Raw genomic sequence first — 18,594 nt, forward strand, 5'->3', positions numbered from 1 at the left:
CGTACAATTGCTGCACAATACATTTATATTGACATGCCTTATATTACTAAACACATAAGTATTTCTGAAGAAATTATACACTTAATTATCCAGTTCCAGTACATGGCCAGTTCCGGTTTCATCAATTCCGTTATATGACATTTGATTTGTTTTGTTCATAATATCTAACCAACTGTTGGCAGTTAATTTTTTATGAATTGCCGGTTTTCTAGAAACACGACATTGAATGAGTCGGAACAGGTCCTGTGCCGGAACTGGACAACTGATAATAACACGAACGTGACTACATTTTTAAACATTTATTTACATAGTACTTCATTTCACATGCAAGTGGACATAGAATTGTTTTCATATTTCACACTTTAGACTGTTGTCTAAGAAAGTTAATGACACAAAGGAAGTGACGTCGAAAGAAAGTTCTTAAGCGCTGCATTTGTATTCGTACACACACCGTCTAATGATGTAATGGGTTTAATGTTCCAATTCCTCAAATAAGCCATGTCACAACTGCATGTGATTGTTACGCCAGTAAGATCAAAATCAGTAAGATGTGTAAGTGACGTCACAGAGACCGGTATCATCCGCAGATTCGTATTTGCTAAATTTAGCTCAGCAAGTAGTTTGTTGTTGTCAAAAGCATGTGTAGATATGTAACGAATTGGGTTATCTGCGAGGCTTAGCGTCTGAAGTTTGGACAGACCACTTAAGTCAACATCCTCAACCGAAATTATTAAATTCTTGGAAAGGTCAAGGTCTGTGAGATTCATCATATTGTTTAAAGCTGATGGAATTCTTCTGAATTTATTCGAAGCGAGGTCAACTTTTGCTAGTCTGTTGGCCGATGATATTTTCTCTATTTCAATAAATTCTAGAGAGTTACCGAGCAGGTTCAAACTGGTTGTTCTTGGAAAATTGTGTAGTACATCGGGAAAAGTTGTCAAATTGCTATTTTCCAAAGTAAAAGTAGTGATAGAATGACTTGGTCGCGAGCAATTGACGGCAATAACGCTTGTACCATTGGCCCCTAACCGACCTGAGTGTTCCAAATAAAACGACGTCAACCTGGGAAGGTTGGTCAAAGCGCAGGGTATATTTCTCAACCTGGGTGCTTCTTTGATATCAAGAGTTATCAAGGAGTTATCAAATCCTCGGAAATCGCTTGAGTTCATGCTCTCGAACGGAATGCTGGAAATGGTAAGGTGTTGCAAACTTGTAAGGGACACAAGCTCGGTTGGCCATACGGCGAATGGAGTCATATCTATGTACAGAGTTTTCAGAGATAGTCCAATTCCTGACATTGATGAAATTCCTAAGTATTTCAAGGGATTGTTGGTTACATCGAGATAATCAAGGTTCCGAAGTCGCCCAACTGCGCTGGGTACGGATGTTAATTTGTTGTTTTGTAGTTGAAGAATAGTTAGTGAATTTTCAATGCCATCAAAGGCATGTTGTTCAATAAAAAATATGGCATTGTTGTCGAGCTGCATGTGAATGGATGTTGCACGCATACTGGACAGACTGCGGAACACGTAGTTACGTATTGCTGTAAGGTTATTGCTGTTTAGAAACACAATAATGTCCTTAGTGTGTAGGTTCGAGGAGTGAAATACTGGCACGGACGTTAACTGTTTGTTGCTGCACATTATTAGGGCGTTGTCCGCTAAACCTGAACACGAACATGGTGCCGGAGCAGGGCAATCGTCCGAAAACACAAACGCTTCACAACACGGGAAGGAAAGCACTGCAAGGCATGCAACCTGTAACAATACAAAAATCTAAATCAGTAAATAAAATACCAATTGACTCTGTCAAACAGGTAATACACATTGTCAATCAAGTGTTGATTCAATTTAAACACCCAAGTTATAGTTCAAATTCGGTTTACTTTTTATCTTAATGCTGATCCGATATTCATTAAACGACTTTGAAAGGAAATTGACCAACACACCTTAATATACTACTCTCTTTTTTATGAAACATATGTGATGTAATGCTTTGGTTTAACAATAATGTATGTTAACATAGTTTACAGTGTGGCAATACCACGTGACATTGACGTCATTTTCGGCATCATTTCCAAGACAAATGTTGCTCGATTCGGAAAAGAAAATAGCCGTAAATATTTTATTTCTGTACCAATTTCTTTGGGATATGCACCAGTCTACGGGGAAAAATATAAGCTTTCCATAGAATATTGGATCTTCGTCAGTTTATAAGCCGTTTTATCAAACACTTTGCATAACCTTAGAAGTTGCTTGTATTAGAGCGGGCTTCAGTTGCAAGCTATTTCGTTTTCTGGCGTTATCTGGTCTACGCCAAGATTAAAAAGTCAGGTTTACATCAACCGAGAGTACGGAAGGCAAAACTCTACCTAAATATGTTCATATTTTTATTATGAATGACATAAATCTTTCATTTTTCTTCAATTGTCAATTCTGGCACCAGTTCCAAGTCGAAAAAAAGGACTACAGTTTAAAGCAGATTTTAGAATCCGTTGCAAATGCGAAGCAACATGCCTACCGTTCTCTTTCAACAATTTAGTTTTTCATTGATGATCTTTCACAGAGAGATTGTGAAAAAAACTGATTGTTTCTTAAAGCAATAACACTTACTTGTATCGCAATAGTGCACTTCAAATCACGTAGATTTAGTCCTGTCGGAAAATAATATTTTGGTTTCGTTTTGAAGATGTTTAAAGTATTGCTCATCTTGTCCTATGTAGTAAAATGTGTTTGATTCTATTTCACAATGGCGAAATTGATAAGAAATATATGTGCTCTCAGTGAGAGAAAGAGTTAAAATAAAAAACACCTTTGTATGCTATGGAAAGGGTTACACTTTAACGCGAGTGTTGTAAAGCTAAAGGTATTTTTTTTCAGTTTATTTTTGTAAAGTGTAACTGACAAACACTGACACTCGTGAATGTGACGAATAGGTTCTTCTGTCCTCATAAGAGAGACTTTTAAAAGGTATATATTTTTTCTGGAATTGTTGTATAATAAATTTCTATAGAGTTTGATAAACGAAATCACAATTTGAACTTGGAAATTTGCCGTGTTAATCTGATAGTATTGTTACTTAGTTGCATTACTTATGATTATCTATTTATCAAAGAGACCCAAAATAGCCATGAATAAGAACGAGAATGGGCGCCATGTGGAGTAAACAAAGTAGAAAATAGTAAACAGATAAATGATTTTACAAACCAACAGCCATCGATCACAGTCAAATTTATTGAAACAAAACATTCAAAAAGACGGAAATAACAATGATTATCAATAATTATATAAATATTTATATTAACATCTGTAATAGCAACATCGGAAAGATCTATGACTGGGGTCCATATGCCACTGATGCGTCCATTGAATGATAGATAGCTAACATAAACTTAGTAAAATTACGATTACATTTGAAGAGTATATTCAATTTTTATCATTCAACTGTCAAATGACTTACTTCTTTATTTACATATCAGATAATTCACTTATTTAGTATATGCTTCATGTTTATCATGTTTTAGATTTTAATGTGTGGTCCTTTTTTAAATCTTAAAATGCTACAAAAAGCCTGTTGAGGACATCAGCAGGTCATGCCGCGTGCAATAATCCATGCATTTACAGCCAATGACCACATCGATAAGAAATAAACCCAAATAGCCCTATCGTTTTTATTCAGTTGAAAGAGACATTATTGTTAAAAAGTTCTACTCGATTTAAATGTTTTCAAACCATAAATATTCCGTTCCCTTCCTCTCTTTACAATGTATATTGGTGAGCTCTCTGATAAAGCTGAGTTGGCTGATATAATTAACTAAATTTGTCAGATATGCAGTTTATCAACAGAAATAAAAGCAATTATAAAAAAGATAGTGTTTAATAGTGTTCTTAAGTTAACGAAGTTATATCCAGTTCACGAAAGACGGTTACCGTGGGTGTAAAAATATTTTTATCAACGAGTGCCACTGTGTTTAAAAGCTGAATCTATCCTACAGGTTCTTTATATATTATATATGGTTATACGTATAAATAGCTCTTTACAAAAGAATAACCTTTGACTTTGACTAAAAGTGCCGCGTTGAGGCGTAACCCTTTTCACTGCATACAAATCGAAGTGATCCTAGCTAAGTCAATCAGAGCCTGAAACATTTTCAATTTTGCCGTTTTGGGCGATATTTAGGGTTTCTGTTTTCTATTCCACGTTTAGTATTGCTACATGACACAAATAGATTTTTCATAATCATTACCGTGAAAGAACAATGATTAAAGAGCAAATCAATTTCTTTACAAATACAGACAACAATTTTACGACTTTTAAAATCACTTATATAGCACAGCGAGTAAAACTCATTTAAATATTCATTTGTGTTTATGTAAAGCGTATAGTAAATAAAATGTTTTTCATGGTTAACATAATTATAGAAAGAGAACGGAAGGCATGTTGCTTTGCATTTGCAACGGTTTCTAATTCTGCTTTAAACTGTAGTCCTTTTTTTCGACTTGGAACTGGTGCCAGAATTGACAATTGAAGAAAAATGTAAGATTTATGTCATTCATAATAAAAATATGAACATATTTAAGTAGAGTTTTGCCTTCTGTACTCCCGGTTGATTTAAACCTGGCTTTTTAATCATTGCGTAGACCAGATAACGCCAGAAAACGAAATAGCTTGCAACTGAAGCCCGCTCTAATACAAGCAACTTCCAAGGTTATGCAAAGTGTTTGATAAAACGGCTTATAAACTGACAAAGATCCAATATTCTATGGAAAGCTTATATTTTCCCCCGTAGACTGGTGCATATCCCAAAGAAATTGATACAGAAATAAAATATTTACGGCTATTTTCTTTTCCGAATCGAGCAACATTTGTCTTGGAAATGATGCCGAAAATGACATTAATGTCACGTGGTATGGCCACACTGGTTTATGTGCTTATGAGACAGGATTTGTGATATTATCGGAATCCTATTATCGAATGACAGGATAATTTACGAAACAGGATGATTTTAGGCATATTGCAAACTGACACTATCTTAAACCATCTATGCAAGGAAAGTATAGAAGATAGATTCCAAGATTCCCCGAGGTGCGGGCTAAACTGCACACGAACGCCGTTGTCAGAAATTATCACAAACAGTAGCCATTAGTTTATACGTACTTAGTAGAATAATTTTGTAAATTTTATTTTAAAAAAAAAAACTCACCAAGGCTTTTACCATGGAGGTATCAAGCAATGTCATATTTTGCAATAACGTATTTTATTGTTCTTCTAAGTATATCTGAAAAGCAAATGCATGTTTTTAGAATTGTTATTTTCTGACGCTTTACAATTAGTGTAGATGGTTGGTGTGGTTAATGCAGTATTAATACCAACTCAACATTAAGACCACCTTGAGTCAGTCCCGTCTGTGGTCTTAATCAGTCAGAATTCAAAATTCATGAGTAAGATAATACATGTATCGGAGCATAAATATTCATGAAAATCTTGAATAAGCAAAATTTATATCTAACGTTTTGTTGTTTTTGTTTACATGCTCATGTTAACCAAGCTAGGTTTGTGTAACTATTTCAGGAACATATATAGCCTATAGTCCTGTATTCATTATTTAGAAACATTAACAACACATTGACAAGCAAAATATTAAACTTTAGAATGTTTTACGATATAAAACAAGCAACACTTGACAATTACATACACTATTAAGAAAAACAATACCTTTCGTTGGTTACCAAGTACAAAAGTGTAATAAATAGGAAATAAAGATTTCGCAATGTTATGAGTAGGTCATCAGCGAAAGATAAAATAACAACACCATATGCGATGATTCGTATTCACACAATATCTTATCTTGTACAAAGAATGTCATTATAAACCGACATGTACACTTCAATATCGAACTTGTTCTATATAAAATGAAGGGGTCAACTTATTTGTGTATATATATTTAAATGAAAAGTTTTGTATTTTAAAAAGAATTGATATTCTTACTGGTTTCAATCGTTTAATTATTTAAAGAACAATGCAAACTTGTTTAGCTGCAGAGGATAAAATAATTATAAATAAAATTGTCAAAAGAAAATTAAATTTATACACATTTTTAATAGGTTATGAAAGATCAAAGTGGCAGCACTTTGTAGAGTGACAATGAATAGATTCATCAACCACATAACTTATGCGTGAAAATAGCGGCCCAAATAATAAAAATAATAATAACAACAACAACAACAACAACAATAATAAAATAATAATAATAATAATAATAACAATTAAGAATAAACCAGAATTGAAAAAAAAAGAGAAATAAAAATGATAGCATTTCGGTGGCTTAATGGACCTTTAAGTATGAGTTATGATGTTCTTCACATTAGAAACTTGTGCTCAGTCTTCTTTTGATATACACATACAAAATCATTTTTACTTCAAAATAACGCACCATGAGAAGAAATATAGACAACCAAACAAAAGAAAAGTGATTCCAAAGCTTTTATTATTTTCTTATAACAACAGGTAATTCTAGCCGACAATAGATGTACCCCTGCATGTATGACAGCATGTATTAAGTCTATCCTGATTGTAACTTCCACAATGACTTTTTGTACAGCCAGAATGATGGTCACCATACTCACAACCTACACACATAAAAATAGATCAAATTGTTTAATCAAACAGTGATGTTCCAAGTTATTTTAAAAGACGTATTTCTCTTTGTGTTTGGGCGACCAAGTACAGACATTCTGTTATTGTTTGTTAACATACCATTGCATATTAACACTATGTAACTAATAAACACATTCTTCTCCTAAATGTTGTCGCTACATGTATAATCAAAGGGAAATAACAATGAGGGTCCCAGATTTCAGCATGTCATTTAAAAATGACCAATGAAAATTATTCTTTTATTCAGTTCTTCCCTGTAGATTTTACAGGAAGTTAAATTGATTTTAGACGGCCTTCGGCCGAAAAAGACAATTTTATTTACTGACTTTATTATATGGATACATAAACAATAACAGTACAACCTGATGAACGCTCTCGCTTTATCTCAAGCTGAGACTGTAGCTGTATGCAACGAACATAATATTATATTATTTTATTTACTTCAAGACATTTTAATGTTTTGTAAAATGTAACGTAATGTAATTATTTATATTACCTTTGACGGGTTGTTTTATTCTGTCACACGTTTCACAACAAGCACCAGCGGTATGTGAACTGTAACACGCCCTTGGTTTCTGCACGGCTAATTCCGCACATGTTAGATGATAATGTGTAACCGATCTATCGTTTTGTATATCCCCCATTGGACAAGCATCTAAAGCAAATGTTAGAAAAAAATAACTGTATTGTGGTTTAATGCGCTACTTATTAACTTTATTTTCTGTAACAAACATATCCCCCTTCTGGCTGAGGCGTTGCCTTTGACGCATCAAAATTGCATCCACAGTTTATCCCTGTGTGATTGTAAGGAGTGACTAAATTACTGAAGTCTTTGCATCTCTAAGCAGGTGAGGTGTTTTTGACTCCTGGTGCTGTCTTAAGTTTGTACCACCCGAGGTTAGCCAGAATCATCTTTCTTGTTTCGGCACCATGTGACCTTAATTGTGTTGGTGCGCCGTAAAGTCAACCCAAACAAACACAACCAAACATACATTGTAGAACCGGCTTAATGATACAATATACCTTAAGAATTATTATTCATAACTGAACTACATAAGCGCCCAGTGCAGACCAAGATCAGCCGACACATCTGGCCTATAAACTGAATAGAAACTAAATGGTCATTTTGATACAAACGTTTATTGTACGTTTAATTTGTAACTGATACTTTAAATAATTGAGATTATACTCTTACCATTTGATTGAGGAGCATTGGCATCATGCACACATTGTCCATTTATGCACCACTGTAATTTACAAATATGTACATTATAATTTGATTGACAAAAAAAAAGGTTGATAACAAATAGGTTTAACTTAGATTATAAAGGTAAAGTAATAAATTCGGAAGGAATTTACTCTTAAAGCATACGTTTAATGCATAGTACTGTCACTTTTTATTAAAAAACAATAATAAGAGATTTGTAAGGTTACAATACCTACGAGACCATGTGAGGTTATCAACGAATATTGCGACATTGTAATCAACTATAAATATTTTAGTTATTGGATCATAATACCTTTCTGTCCCCGCACGACGTCTTCTCGTAGGCGTCCATTCCATTACACCAGTTTTTAGCCGTCACGTTCGTACACAACAGGTTTTCACATAGCTTGGAAAATCCATTATCCCTGTATGTGTGAGCTCCCTAAAATACCAAATTATCAAGTGATTGAATGTTTAATCACTTATCTGCTGAGTTTCTAAATGGATTTGACCAACTTCCGGTTGTTTGAGACGGTCCAATTTTAGGTATACCAAGATGGCAATGTAAATTAGTCTGCCAACTTGCAATGCATGGATGTACCTGCAGTCTATCATGGCTAATAACTGGTGGCGAAGGTAAATCATTTTTTCGATTTGGAAGGTCATGTGTTGAAGCTGCATGTCAACATATTTCAAAAATGTATATGTACTAGTATGTAAGAAAAGTAAAAAATATCCAGAATTCAAGAAATTATTTACATGTTTTATGTAAGTAACGACTGATTTTGCAGCAATTGATACCATTTCTACTGTGTTGCTAACGCAGTAAAGGCTATTTTTGCATATTGTGACCTATTTTGTTATTTTTCGTAGACTTTAAGTGCCGTTTGCAATGTGTTAGATCACTTTCTTTAATTCACTTGACATTTTTCAAATTTATATACATTCTAAAATTGTTCATGAAAATTAGTTGCGAGCTGAAGGCATGCTCTAAAAACAGACATGCCAATGGTTGGATACCATATTTACATGCACGGCATAAGTCGTATATTTTTATTGTTTCCCGGTCTTCGTAATTATAGTATAGGGATATAATTCACTTATATACCTTAAATATGAATATGAAAATAGTTAAAGCATTTCACAAATAAGTTTTAAATCATGAAGGATATAAGTAATATTTTTACTGTATAGATACCCGACAAAAAGAAGATCCGCTTCCAAATTTATTCTGGCATTGGGTGTCCACGGAAACAGATTGGGCGTTCGCCTGTTTGCACGAATCGCAACATTTGTATTTAAATCTGTTCTGGAGACATTTATAAGGCGTGCTCTTCACAATTTGTGCACATGTTTGGTGATTTTCTACAATGCCCTCCTGGTCACCGGCAAGACAGTGTGAATCTATCATAATAGCAAGAAGGTCGGTAAAATCGAAAGAAAAAGTGAAACTGGACGTTCTAGAATCATGGATACTATCCGAGTAGAAATGGTAACAATCGGGTTGAAGAATCGGTTAGACAGAACTGAATTATGAGCTGTTTTGAAGCATGCAATACATCCTTTATTCCGCAGTACCGTCTTAAGCTAGGTTCATTTTAAATTCAGTAAAAAAATATTGTCTAAACTGTATCTGCCAAATTACGTATTTGTGTAAATTTAACAATATTGTACAACAGATTCATTTTCCTCCTTCTGAATACTAGTATATCTAAAATATTTCATCAAAAGGTCATTTCGATAAGTTAATAATTATTCTTGAACGCACAGGTCATGTCTTTTTCCTGTAAGACTTTTACGTACTCAAAATTTGTATATGCGAAGTTTTTTTTTATATTTTATATAATACAACCTGCATTTATGTATATAAAAGGCTCGCATTGATTTTACAGATGTTTTTTCCCCTTCAATATTATCTATTATCATAAAATTTAAATACATCTTTGTTAAATGGTTTTAGCTTGATATGTATTCATACGTTTTCCTATATTTATTTACGGAACAATATAAGAAAACTGCTCCTTATTTTATATCGCAAATATTTTGAATTATTCACCTTATCTTAAATTGTTTATCAATTTCTTACCTGAATGCGACGGAGCTCTCTGATCCTTCTTGCAAATGTCCTGTACACACCACTGAAATAATTAGTACATCAAATAAAACTTAACCTGCAGAATTTGTTTAATGGATTTGCCCAGCTGTGAATTTGGAATAGTGCATTCTTTCCAAAAGTAAGCTTCCAGCCGATTGCATGGGAGTGCCAGATGGTTTGCCTCTGTATATAGTGTGGCAATACAGCTTAAGGCTTATAATATAGTCAAAATGCGGAATGGTTTACCAAAACATTTTTTTTTGTGAATAAAATAATTCAAAGACATAACATCAACAATGGATTTTAATAGTAGCTTACTTTAAATTCAAGGATAAAAAGTAAATTAACACCGAATGTTTACGTAAACAAAGCAAATTTGATAATAACACAATTTTATTTTTAACACTTATTTAAACAAAAACGACAACATGAGTAAGATATGTAAATAAAAGTTCAGCTACAATACTCAAAACCGGGCTTATTCAAAAATTCTTTTGCATATTAATTAATAACATTTTCAATCCCCATACTTCACATCCACAACTAAACAATAAGCTATTTTTAGCATTGAGACGTTCTAAAAATAGACATACCGAGCCTGACCCACAAGCGATACCATTGCCAGCTTCGTTATAGTAACAGCCGTCTCTTGTCGCATCATAACACCAAAACTTCGTGCAAACCTCTGTGAAATTACCTTCATATTCATGCTGTGCCAAATAAAATGGTCAATTATTCAATTTCATTGCATGGATATATAATTGACTTTATAAAAAATATAAGGCAAATGGTAATACTCTTAATTGGCCTATCTACGCCTGATTTAGAAGGGAAATAGACTGTTATCAGTTTCAAAATAACGCTATTCTTTCTTCCGCTGTATAAAAGAAATATATCTCGGTCACTCTTGCCACAAAGGTCGCCATTTCATCACGTGACTGAAAGTAGTTCCAATATGTCGCCTTATTATGTCACAAAACCATTGCAAAGCATATAGCCGAGGGGATCAGAATGGAAGCTTATCTGACCTTTGTACAGTACGAAAAAAAGACGAAACATGCCAACAGAGAATATGTGTAATGCCCTACTTGCATGATTGTATAAGATTTTAATTCTACGTACCCGACAAAAGTAAGAACCTTTCCCATAATACACCACACAAAGTTGATCAGGTGTGTACACCTCCCCTACCCATTTCTGTGTGGCCACGCCCAGTGCTGACACAGAGTGGTGGTCATCTACTCGAGCCAGGCAGTTGTCTCCCTTACTAAAATAAGACTTTAGTATAATAAAAATGATTCATTCCATTGTGAAATATTATCATAATTACAATTAAATTCATTTTTACAAGAGAGTTACAGCAGACATGTCATTTGCTCTTATTATACTTTTTTCAAACTAAGTAAGTGGATATTAATACATGCATTTGTATTTGCTTATTGAAAGAAAAATATATACAGTTGATCTTTGTGGCTTTTATTTGTCAATACAATTATATACAGTCTCAATCAAACCGAGTCTACATTTTCATGTAATTGTGTTTTGATTAATGCTTCAGAGGGATCATCGTTCTTCCAGATTTTTAATTAAAACAGAACATCTCTGTTTGAAATGGATTGCAAATAATAAATGTTCTATTAAAATTATATTGTACATTACATGTATTTGAATCTAAATAAGACGCAAGAATTCGAGTTATCTCTTGACGCCACATATTGCAGTATTAATTGGTTTCATTTCTTACAGTTGTTCTTTAAAAAAACATATGCATAGCACTTGATGATTTTTTTGATACATTAACACAAAACTTGAGAGCTACCTGTTAAGTGTATTGATAAATTGCCTGATGTAATTAATAGAGCATGATGAAAACAACCATTTCTTGGTGTTATGTTTGATATAGTGTGCCTCCATCAAATATCCAGCACCAACAGGGCACGAGTTCCCGTCTCCGTCATGTTCACAACCAAGACTTTAAGATATAATTGAGCCGCGTCATGACAAAACCAACATAGTGGGTTTGCGACCAGCATGGATCCAGACCAGCCTGCGCATCCGCGCAGTCTGATCAGGATCCATGCTGTTCGCTTACAGACCCTATAACAAGTAGAGAAACTGATAGCGAACAGCGTGGATCCTGATCAGACTGCGCGGATGCGCAGGCTGGTCTGGATCCATGCTGGTCGCAAACCCATTATGTTGGTTTTGTCGTGACGCGGCTCATATGATATATGATGATATATATGATGTTCACAAATATGTCTATAAGATCTTATAAGTTATGTTCACAACATACACTGTAAGATAGTGTCCTTTGTGTTCACAACCAAGACTATATGATATTGTACATTATGTTCATAACCAAAACTACAATGTATATATGATGCTGGAAAAATATGATTTTGTGGAGACTGTGGCACTTTGGTTGCTTTAGTGTTTTACATTTATATGATTTGTTAATGCAACAACAAGATCTATATATTTAAACAATTGTTCAGAATTTAAAATTTTCAGTACATTTTAAACAAATATAACACTGCTTTGGTTACTCATGACTTAAATATGGCCATGTAAATCCAAATCGAATATTAAAAATTCATTTTTTTTAAAAAATCAGCTCGTTAAATGAACGCATCTTTATTTTTAAAACCTATATATTTAAACCTTGGCCAAGGTTCATAGCAAGGTGTGTTGCTGAACGCTCCCTCCTTGTCTTCAACAATGATCTGACTCCTTAGATTTACATTCTGCCGCTATATAAGCATTACCTACAACACACAACATGTCCATTGTATAAGAAACATCGTCAACATATAGATTTTCTACTTTAACATTACTTTTTACCTGAAGACATTTTAGCCGCGTCATGGCAAAACTAACATATTGCGTTTGCGACAAGCATGGATCCAGCCTGCGCATGCGCATCCGCGCAGTCAGATCAGGATCCATGCTGTTCGCTGTCAATTTCACCACTTGTAATAGAGTTGGTAAGCAAACAGCATGGATCCTGATCAGACTGCGCGGATGTCGCATGCGCAGGCTGGTCTGGATTCATGCTGGTCGCAAACCCACTATGTTGGTTTGGCGTGACGCGGCTCAATTTATCTGTATACATTTCCTTGAATGATAAATTGAGGATATTAATTAAAGCACAGAAGACAGCATCATAACAGAAACCAAAAGGCGATACATACATATATTACGATGTGGTGCAAAGCTATCAAAACAGTTTTTATTAGTAAATAATCATTCTTTGGCCACTTTTTTCTCCATTTTTTCTTTTTCATTTTTGGCTTTTATAGACTGTGAGTTCATGTTTATAAAACCACTTGTACCGGTATACATACGAAAGAGATAAATGAACGTAAAAAATAATTTTATTTTCATAGTCTATTGCTTTAATTACAAATATAAATAATATCATTTAAATAAAAGAACCATTATGTTAGCCGCTTTGTTGTTAAAACAAATATTTGAACATTTAATTTTGCAGCTTTACAGGTCTATTTGAAAAACTAACATATGTCACTGGAGGACCATTCACTAAATATATAAAACACGTGCTTGCACAACAAATGTATATTTCGAAACTTTTGTAATACTCATTTAATTATACTTTTCATAAAAAAATGAGTTAAAAAACTAACGTATAAAGGTGTATCTATTTGACAACTTACCTGCATAGTTTGATCCATGTGGACCATGTCTCAATTCATACCTAAAATATAGATAAATCATCACAATGTGTTAGTTAAGAAATAAGATACCCAACAATGGTATTTTCGCTAAATAAAATCACTGTTTTGGGGTTCGGATGCGAGGAATTATATCACGATGGCGTAAAACTTTGTCTTACATTTCAAAAAAGAGCCATTGTAACAGAATACATTGCTATTGATATGAGCCGCGTCACGACAAAACCAACGTAATGCATTTGCGACCAGCATGGATCAGACCAGTCTGCGCATCCGCACAGTCTGATCAGGTTCCATGCTATTCTCTATCAGTTTCTCTACTTGTAATAGGGTTTGTTAGCGAACAACATGGATCCTGATCAGACTGTGCGGATGCGCAGGCTGGTCTGGATCCATGCTGGTCGCAAATCCATTATGTTGGTTTTGTCATGGCACGGCTAAAATGGAATTAAACTATCATCCGAAATTAAACCAACTTAGATTTTCAAGTACAAACTATACCTACCCAGTAAAAAGCATAGCATGGTCGTGAGGGACAGTTTTCTGATATTCGAGGGACGTGGCTTTAAATAATGGATGTACATCATCAGAGTCGACATAATAAGTTGAGTCTACTTGGAACTTTGTTGTTTCTGTCCATGGTGAATCGGCCTCCGTCTGTTATATAAGAATTCATACAATAACAACAACAACAGCAACAGCGGCAGCAGCAGCAACAACAACAACAAGAAAAACAACAACCCGCTCCATAAAAAAACCAACGTAATATAGATGACATATAAATAGTTTACCAATATACACATCATACGTAATTGTAATTTTATAACCATTGTCGACTTTCTCTTATATAGCCTATATACATGTAAATACTATATAAAGACTTTGTTTACTTTTCAGATTTGAAAACCAAATGTTCCTGCATAGGTTATTAGCAATAAATGTAATAACAATAATGTCGAGTTTATCTATTGTGCATAAAAAATTGGTTCATGATCAAATTTCAGTATTGGCTAACATACAGAAGAAATTGCAAAAGAATAACAATTGCATAAAAATAATCCTTTATTGACAAAATAAACTAGCAAACATCACAAAAGCTTAAATATAATAACAATTGTAATAATTCGACTGTAATAATTCATTATCTAATTTACTTACGGTCATTATCCGGAAGTCAACCAGCTTTATAGAAATAAATATGTTATGATCTTCCAGGCCTTTGTATACGAGATTTGTCTGGAAATAATTATATATATTGAATTGACTTATTGTAATGATGGCATTTGATACGTGGTATATCATATTGTTAGGGTTTTGATTAGTTATTATAAATGAAAAATAATATTTTTATGTTATGTTTTTGTATAGATTAATGTTTAAAAGAGAACATGTGTAACGTTTAACGATAAATATGAAAAACGCAAATTGTATCAAGTCTCACAAGTTTCAATCTCATTAAAATCAGCTGCTACATTTAACATGTAAAACATAACAAAATCTGAATTTAAGTCAGATTGCGGAATTTTGCACCTTCTCAACGCAGTGATCTCCCTTTCATTCGCCGGCATACTATAATAGTCCAGCTTTGAGGAGTTTGCTATTATCATGATATCTACAGATCAGTTTGAGCTACGATGATAATTGTCCAATTCCATATCGAAAACTGAACAAGCCCATCTTCTAATTCTAATACATTGTATAACCTAATGTAAGGTAACAAATGCATGTATAACTTTTCGTTTATTAACATATATTTATCTAATCTTTTTATACTATGATCTTATCCTACTTATTCATCTAAATTTACCAATGCAAACAGTGTAGACCAAGATCAGACAAAACATCTGTGCCTTCATGGTTTTCATTGTTCGCTATTTAGTAAGAACATAAAAAAGTTTTCTGTGAAAGACGAAGGTTTTGTCCAGATTTAAACATGGACAAGTGTATTTAAGATATTTAGTGTTTTACAGGGAATATTATGTAAAAAGGGAAATGTTATGTAAAAACAATCTTACAGAATGTATCATTGTCGTATACCAAGTCGTCAAGTTTTGTTTGGCCATCTCAACTCTTTTCGAATGTGACAGTGTGGTCGGCGTCAGCTTGTAAAATCTGTTATGAAATAGTGCAGGTGGAAACAACTGAGAAGACATTTCTGTTTGATTTATTATTATTATTATCATTATTATTATTGTTGTTGTTATTGTTGTTATTATTTTGCATGATAATGATTCAGTGCGACATAAGTACCATTATGATATTATATACATGATGGTTACCATTCATATTTTAAAAATCCTGTGAGGAAATTTAATCCAAAGTTTCGAAAAGAAGTTTCATTTATACTTTTAAAAGGGATTTTATATATATAATTCATACTCACTTATTAAAGGCAGCATAGTCAGCTATCGTTAATAGTTCAATTTCCAAAGGTGAGCTGGCACGAACTCCGACATCTGCTTGCACATCTTGAACGAGTAGTTCTGAAATATCGTTTCTTCTCATTTATCTATTATTGTAAACAATGGACTGTATAATTTGGGACACTATAAAGAGTTATTTTCGTCAATTTATCTATCTCTCAGTTTATGGACATGTATAAATCTGAAGTCATGACATTAGGAGAAAAATTGTATTGAACTTACAAACTCATTTATGGTGGCTGATTTATTCATTTTGGATTTCAAAATACGTACATAAATAAATATGTTTTGATGTCTCAGCGGACCGAAAATCTTTCATACTGTATACAAAAAGTAAATAAATAAAAAAGATTAAAACAAAAACATATTTTTTATATTATTTCCTTCTTTCTTCATTTCTAATACTTATGAGTAATAAATAACCGGACACTAAATACCATCAATATATCGTATTACTTACTAATTATTTTATCTGTTAAAAGACGTATTAACAAAATATATACATGTATTTTAATTATGGAACGTAACTTACGCACAAAAATGGCTATTATGCCAATTGCTAGTGGGATCAAGTTCATGCCTGGATTCTCCTCGGATGATTGCGGGCAAATGTTAACTTAAATATGATTTTGTAGGAATACTGAACTTAGCTTCTCAAAATCAGACCTTGTTCACATTATATATCTTAATTCATATTATAGCATTACTAAAAATACTAAAATAGAAGAAGAATTTTATAAAACTTTGTCTTCCATTTTAATCCTGTTTTGAAAGAATATTTGCATTGCATACTAGAATTATAGTGCTCGTCTGTAAATTATTCATGCATGTAATATCCCTCAACTGGTTATTTGGTATGGCAATAAACGCATTATTTTTTATTTTTGTATCGCAATAAAATTATTTGAGTTATGTTGAGTTGAATATATTGTTAACTATAACATGATTATAAATTCTGAGGAAAAGAATGTTTTCCTTGTTATGTAAGTATTTCTTTTCTTTCTTGTGTAAACGGTTGACTTTTCTGCCTTGTGTAGGTGGTTTACTTTTCTTTCTTGTGTAGGTGGTTTACTTTTCTAATTTGTGTAAATGGTTTACTTTTCTTCTTGTGTAGGTGGTTTACTTCTCTTCTTGTTCTCTTCTTGTGTAGGTGGTTTACTTCTCTTCTTGTTCTCTTCTTGTGTAGGTGGTTTACTTCTCTTCTTGTTCTCTTCTTGTGTAGGTGGTTTACTTCTCTTCTTGTGTAGGTTTACTTTTCTTTCTTGTGTAGGTGGTTTACTTCTCTTCTTGTTCTCTTCTTGTGTAGGTGGTTTACTTCTCTTCTTGTGTAGGTTTACTTTTCTTTCTTGTGTAGGTGGTTTACTTCTCTTCTTGTTCTCTTCTTGTGTAGGTGGTTTACTTCTCTTCTTGTGTAGGTTTACTTTTCTTTCTTGTGTAGGTGGTTTACTTCTCTTCTTATTCTCTTCTTGTGTAGGTGGTTTACTTCTCTTCTTGTGTAGGTTTACTTTTCTTCCTTGTGTAGGTGGTTTACTTCTCTTCTTGTATAGGTGGTTTACTTTTCTTTCGAGTGTAATTGGTTTACTTCTCTTTCTTGTATATGTCATTTTACTTTTCTTTCTTGTGTAGCTATATGTTACTTGTAAAACATTCTGAATGTCTTTGTCAGTATACATAAATGAGAAAAGCCTTGTGAACAAGGCCTTATAATTACACTTCCGCTACCTTATCGGTGCCTTGTCTATGTTCATTTAGAACCTGCAGCCTACTTTTATCACAAAATCGTGTCATATGCCACTTGATAAGTAGGACACAAGACTGTCAGTGAACTCTTACCAATCTTTATTTGATTCTTTTTGAAACCCCAAAGGTTTCTCCATTCATTGTACCCGTCATAGGTAAAATATAGGGTCTGGGATTCATTAGCTATTGTCCGTCTCAAGTATAAAAACAAACATTTCTTTTTTTAATTTAGTATAAAATCTTTTTTCCTTACGTATGTATGAAATAAAAACAATATAAAGGAATATAATTACATATATTACGGGTTAGATTTTTGAATTTGAAAATTATTTGTGTTTTTATACATGTATGTAAGATATTGATATTCTCATTTGTAAAATAAATTACTCAACATCGAGGGGTAAAATTTGTTAGATAAGATTTTGCCAGTTTCTTTATTTCGCTTTCTTTATATGTATAATGAACATGCTATGTCGTGGCAACAGTCTATATTGATGTCAAATAACATGTATGGCAATTGTCAAGACAGACTGCACAATGTACATGATTCAACGGGCTAATATGACTCATTAGTGGTTGCATAGGGGTGATTTATTGATCCTTTAAAAGATCAAAATATTCCGTTAAATTCTGGTAGTTCCATTCACGCTTTTCATACATGAAGACACAATACAGCGTAACCTCCTCAAAGCGACCCCACAGTATATAAACGATTTGAACCCCAACCGGATCTTGTGAGAAGATTTTAGTGTCAGCCATATTCTGCCACTTCACTTG

The 18,594-nt window shown here is 33.3% G+C and overlaps 3 protein-coding genes across 3 annotated transcripts; all 3 read right to left on the bottom strand.

Annotated features, from left to right (window-relative positions):
- Window positions 1-284: 284 nt before the first annotated feature.
- LOC132749883 (leucine-rich repeat-containing G-protein coupled receptor 4-like) lies at window positions 285-5,845 on the bottom strand. Its single transcript, XM_060739795.1, has 3 exons — window positions 5,716-5,845; window positions 5,204-5,278; window positions 285-1,757 (listed from the first exon to the last, which is right to left on the bottom strand). The coding sequence occupies exons 2-3, from the start codon at window positions 5,237-5,239 to the stop codon at window positions 384-386; spliced, it is 1,410 nt and encodes a 469-aa protein (XP_060595778.1). The 5' UTR covers window positions 5,240-5,278; window positions 5,716-5,845; the 3' UTR covers window positions 285-383.
- A 625-nt stretch (window positions 5,846-6,470) lies between these two features.
- Window positions 6,471-11,932, bottom strand: LOC132749895 (A disintegrin and metalloproteinase with thrombospondin motifs 20-like). The gene is made up of 9 exons (XM_060739814.1): window positions 11,779-11,932; window positions 11,082-11,226; window positions 10,553-10,669; window positions 9,951-10,002; window positions 9,063-9,268; window positions 8,178-8,306; window positions 7,853-7,904; window positions 7,154-7,312; window positions 6,471-6,629 (listed from the first exon to the last, which is right to left on the bottom strand). The coding sequence occupies exons 1-9, from the start codon at window positions 11,871-11,873 to the stop codon at window positions 6,514-6,516; spliced, it is 1,071 nt and encodes a 356-aa protein (XP_060595797.1). The 5' UTR covers window positions 11,874-11,932; the 3' UTR covers window positions 6,471-6,513.
- A 742-nt stretch (window positions 11,933-12,674) lies between these two features.
- LOC132749884 (uncharacterized) lies at window positions 12,675-16,725 on the bottom strand. Its single transcript, XM_060739796.1, has 7 exons — window positions 16,610-16,725; window positions 16,038-16,137; window positions 15,670-15,766; window positions 14,813-14,890; window positions 14,160-14,311; window positions 13,637-13,677; window positions 12,675-12,727 (listed from the first exon to the last, which is right to left on the bottom strand). Exons 1-7 carry the CDS (start codon window positions 16,653-16,655, stop codon window positions 12,675-12,677), a joined length of 567 nt encoding a protein of 188 aa, XP_060595779.1. The 5' UTR covers window positions 16,656-16,725.
- Window positions 16,726-18,594: the final 1,869 nt, after the last annotated feature.

The sequence above is a fragment of the Ruditapes philippinarum genome, unplaced genomic scaffold (genome assembly GCF_026571515.1).
Source record: "Ruditapes philippinarum isolate M1 unplaced genomic scaffold, ASM2657151v2 ctg3822_1_1_1_1, whole genome shotgun sequence".
Taxonomy (NCBI): Eukaryota; Metazoa; Mollusca; class Bivalvia; order Venerida; family Veneridae; genus Ruditapes; species Ruditapes philippinarum.

Excerpts from the sequence above, each read along its gene's own strand:
- LOC132749895 (XM_060739814.1), bottom strand. The coding sequence starts at position 11,873 with ATGGAGGCACACTATATCAAACATAACACCAAGAAATGGTTGTTTTCA. Across the intron at positions 8,307-9,062 it reads GCGGATCTTCTTTTTGTCGG|GGAGCTCACACATACAGGGA; the intron begins GTATCTATACAG and ends TTGGTATTTTAG. Across the intron at positions 6,630-7,153 it reads AATAAAACAACCCGTCAAAG|GTTGTGAGTATGGTGACCAT; the intron begins GTAATATAAATA and ends TTATGTGTGTAG.
- LOC132749884 (XM_060739796.1), bottom strand. The coding sequence starts at position 16,655 with ATGAACTTGATCCCACTAGCAATTGGCATAATAGCCATTTTTGTGC. Across the intron at positions 15,767-16,037 it reads GACTATGCTGCCTTTAATAA|ATTTTACAAGCTGACGCCGA; the intron begins GTGAGTATGAAT and ends ATTTCATAACAG. Across the intron at positions 13,678-14,159 it reads CATGCTATGCTTTTTACTGG|GTATGAATTGAGACATGGTC; the intron begins GTAGGTATAGTT and ends TCTATATTTTAG.
- LOC132749883 (XM_060739795.1), bottom strand. The coding sequence starts at position 5,239 with ATGACATTGCTTGATACCTCCATGGTAAAAGCCTTG. Across the intron at positions 1,758-5,203 it reads CCTCCATGGTAAAAGCCTTG|GTTGCATGCCTTGCAGTGCT; the intron begins GTGAGTTTTTTT and ends GTATTGTTACAG.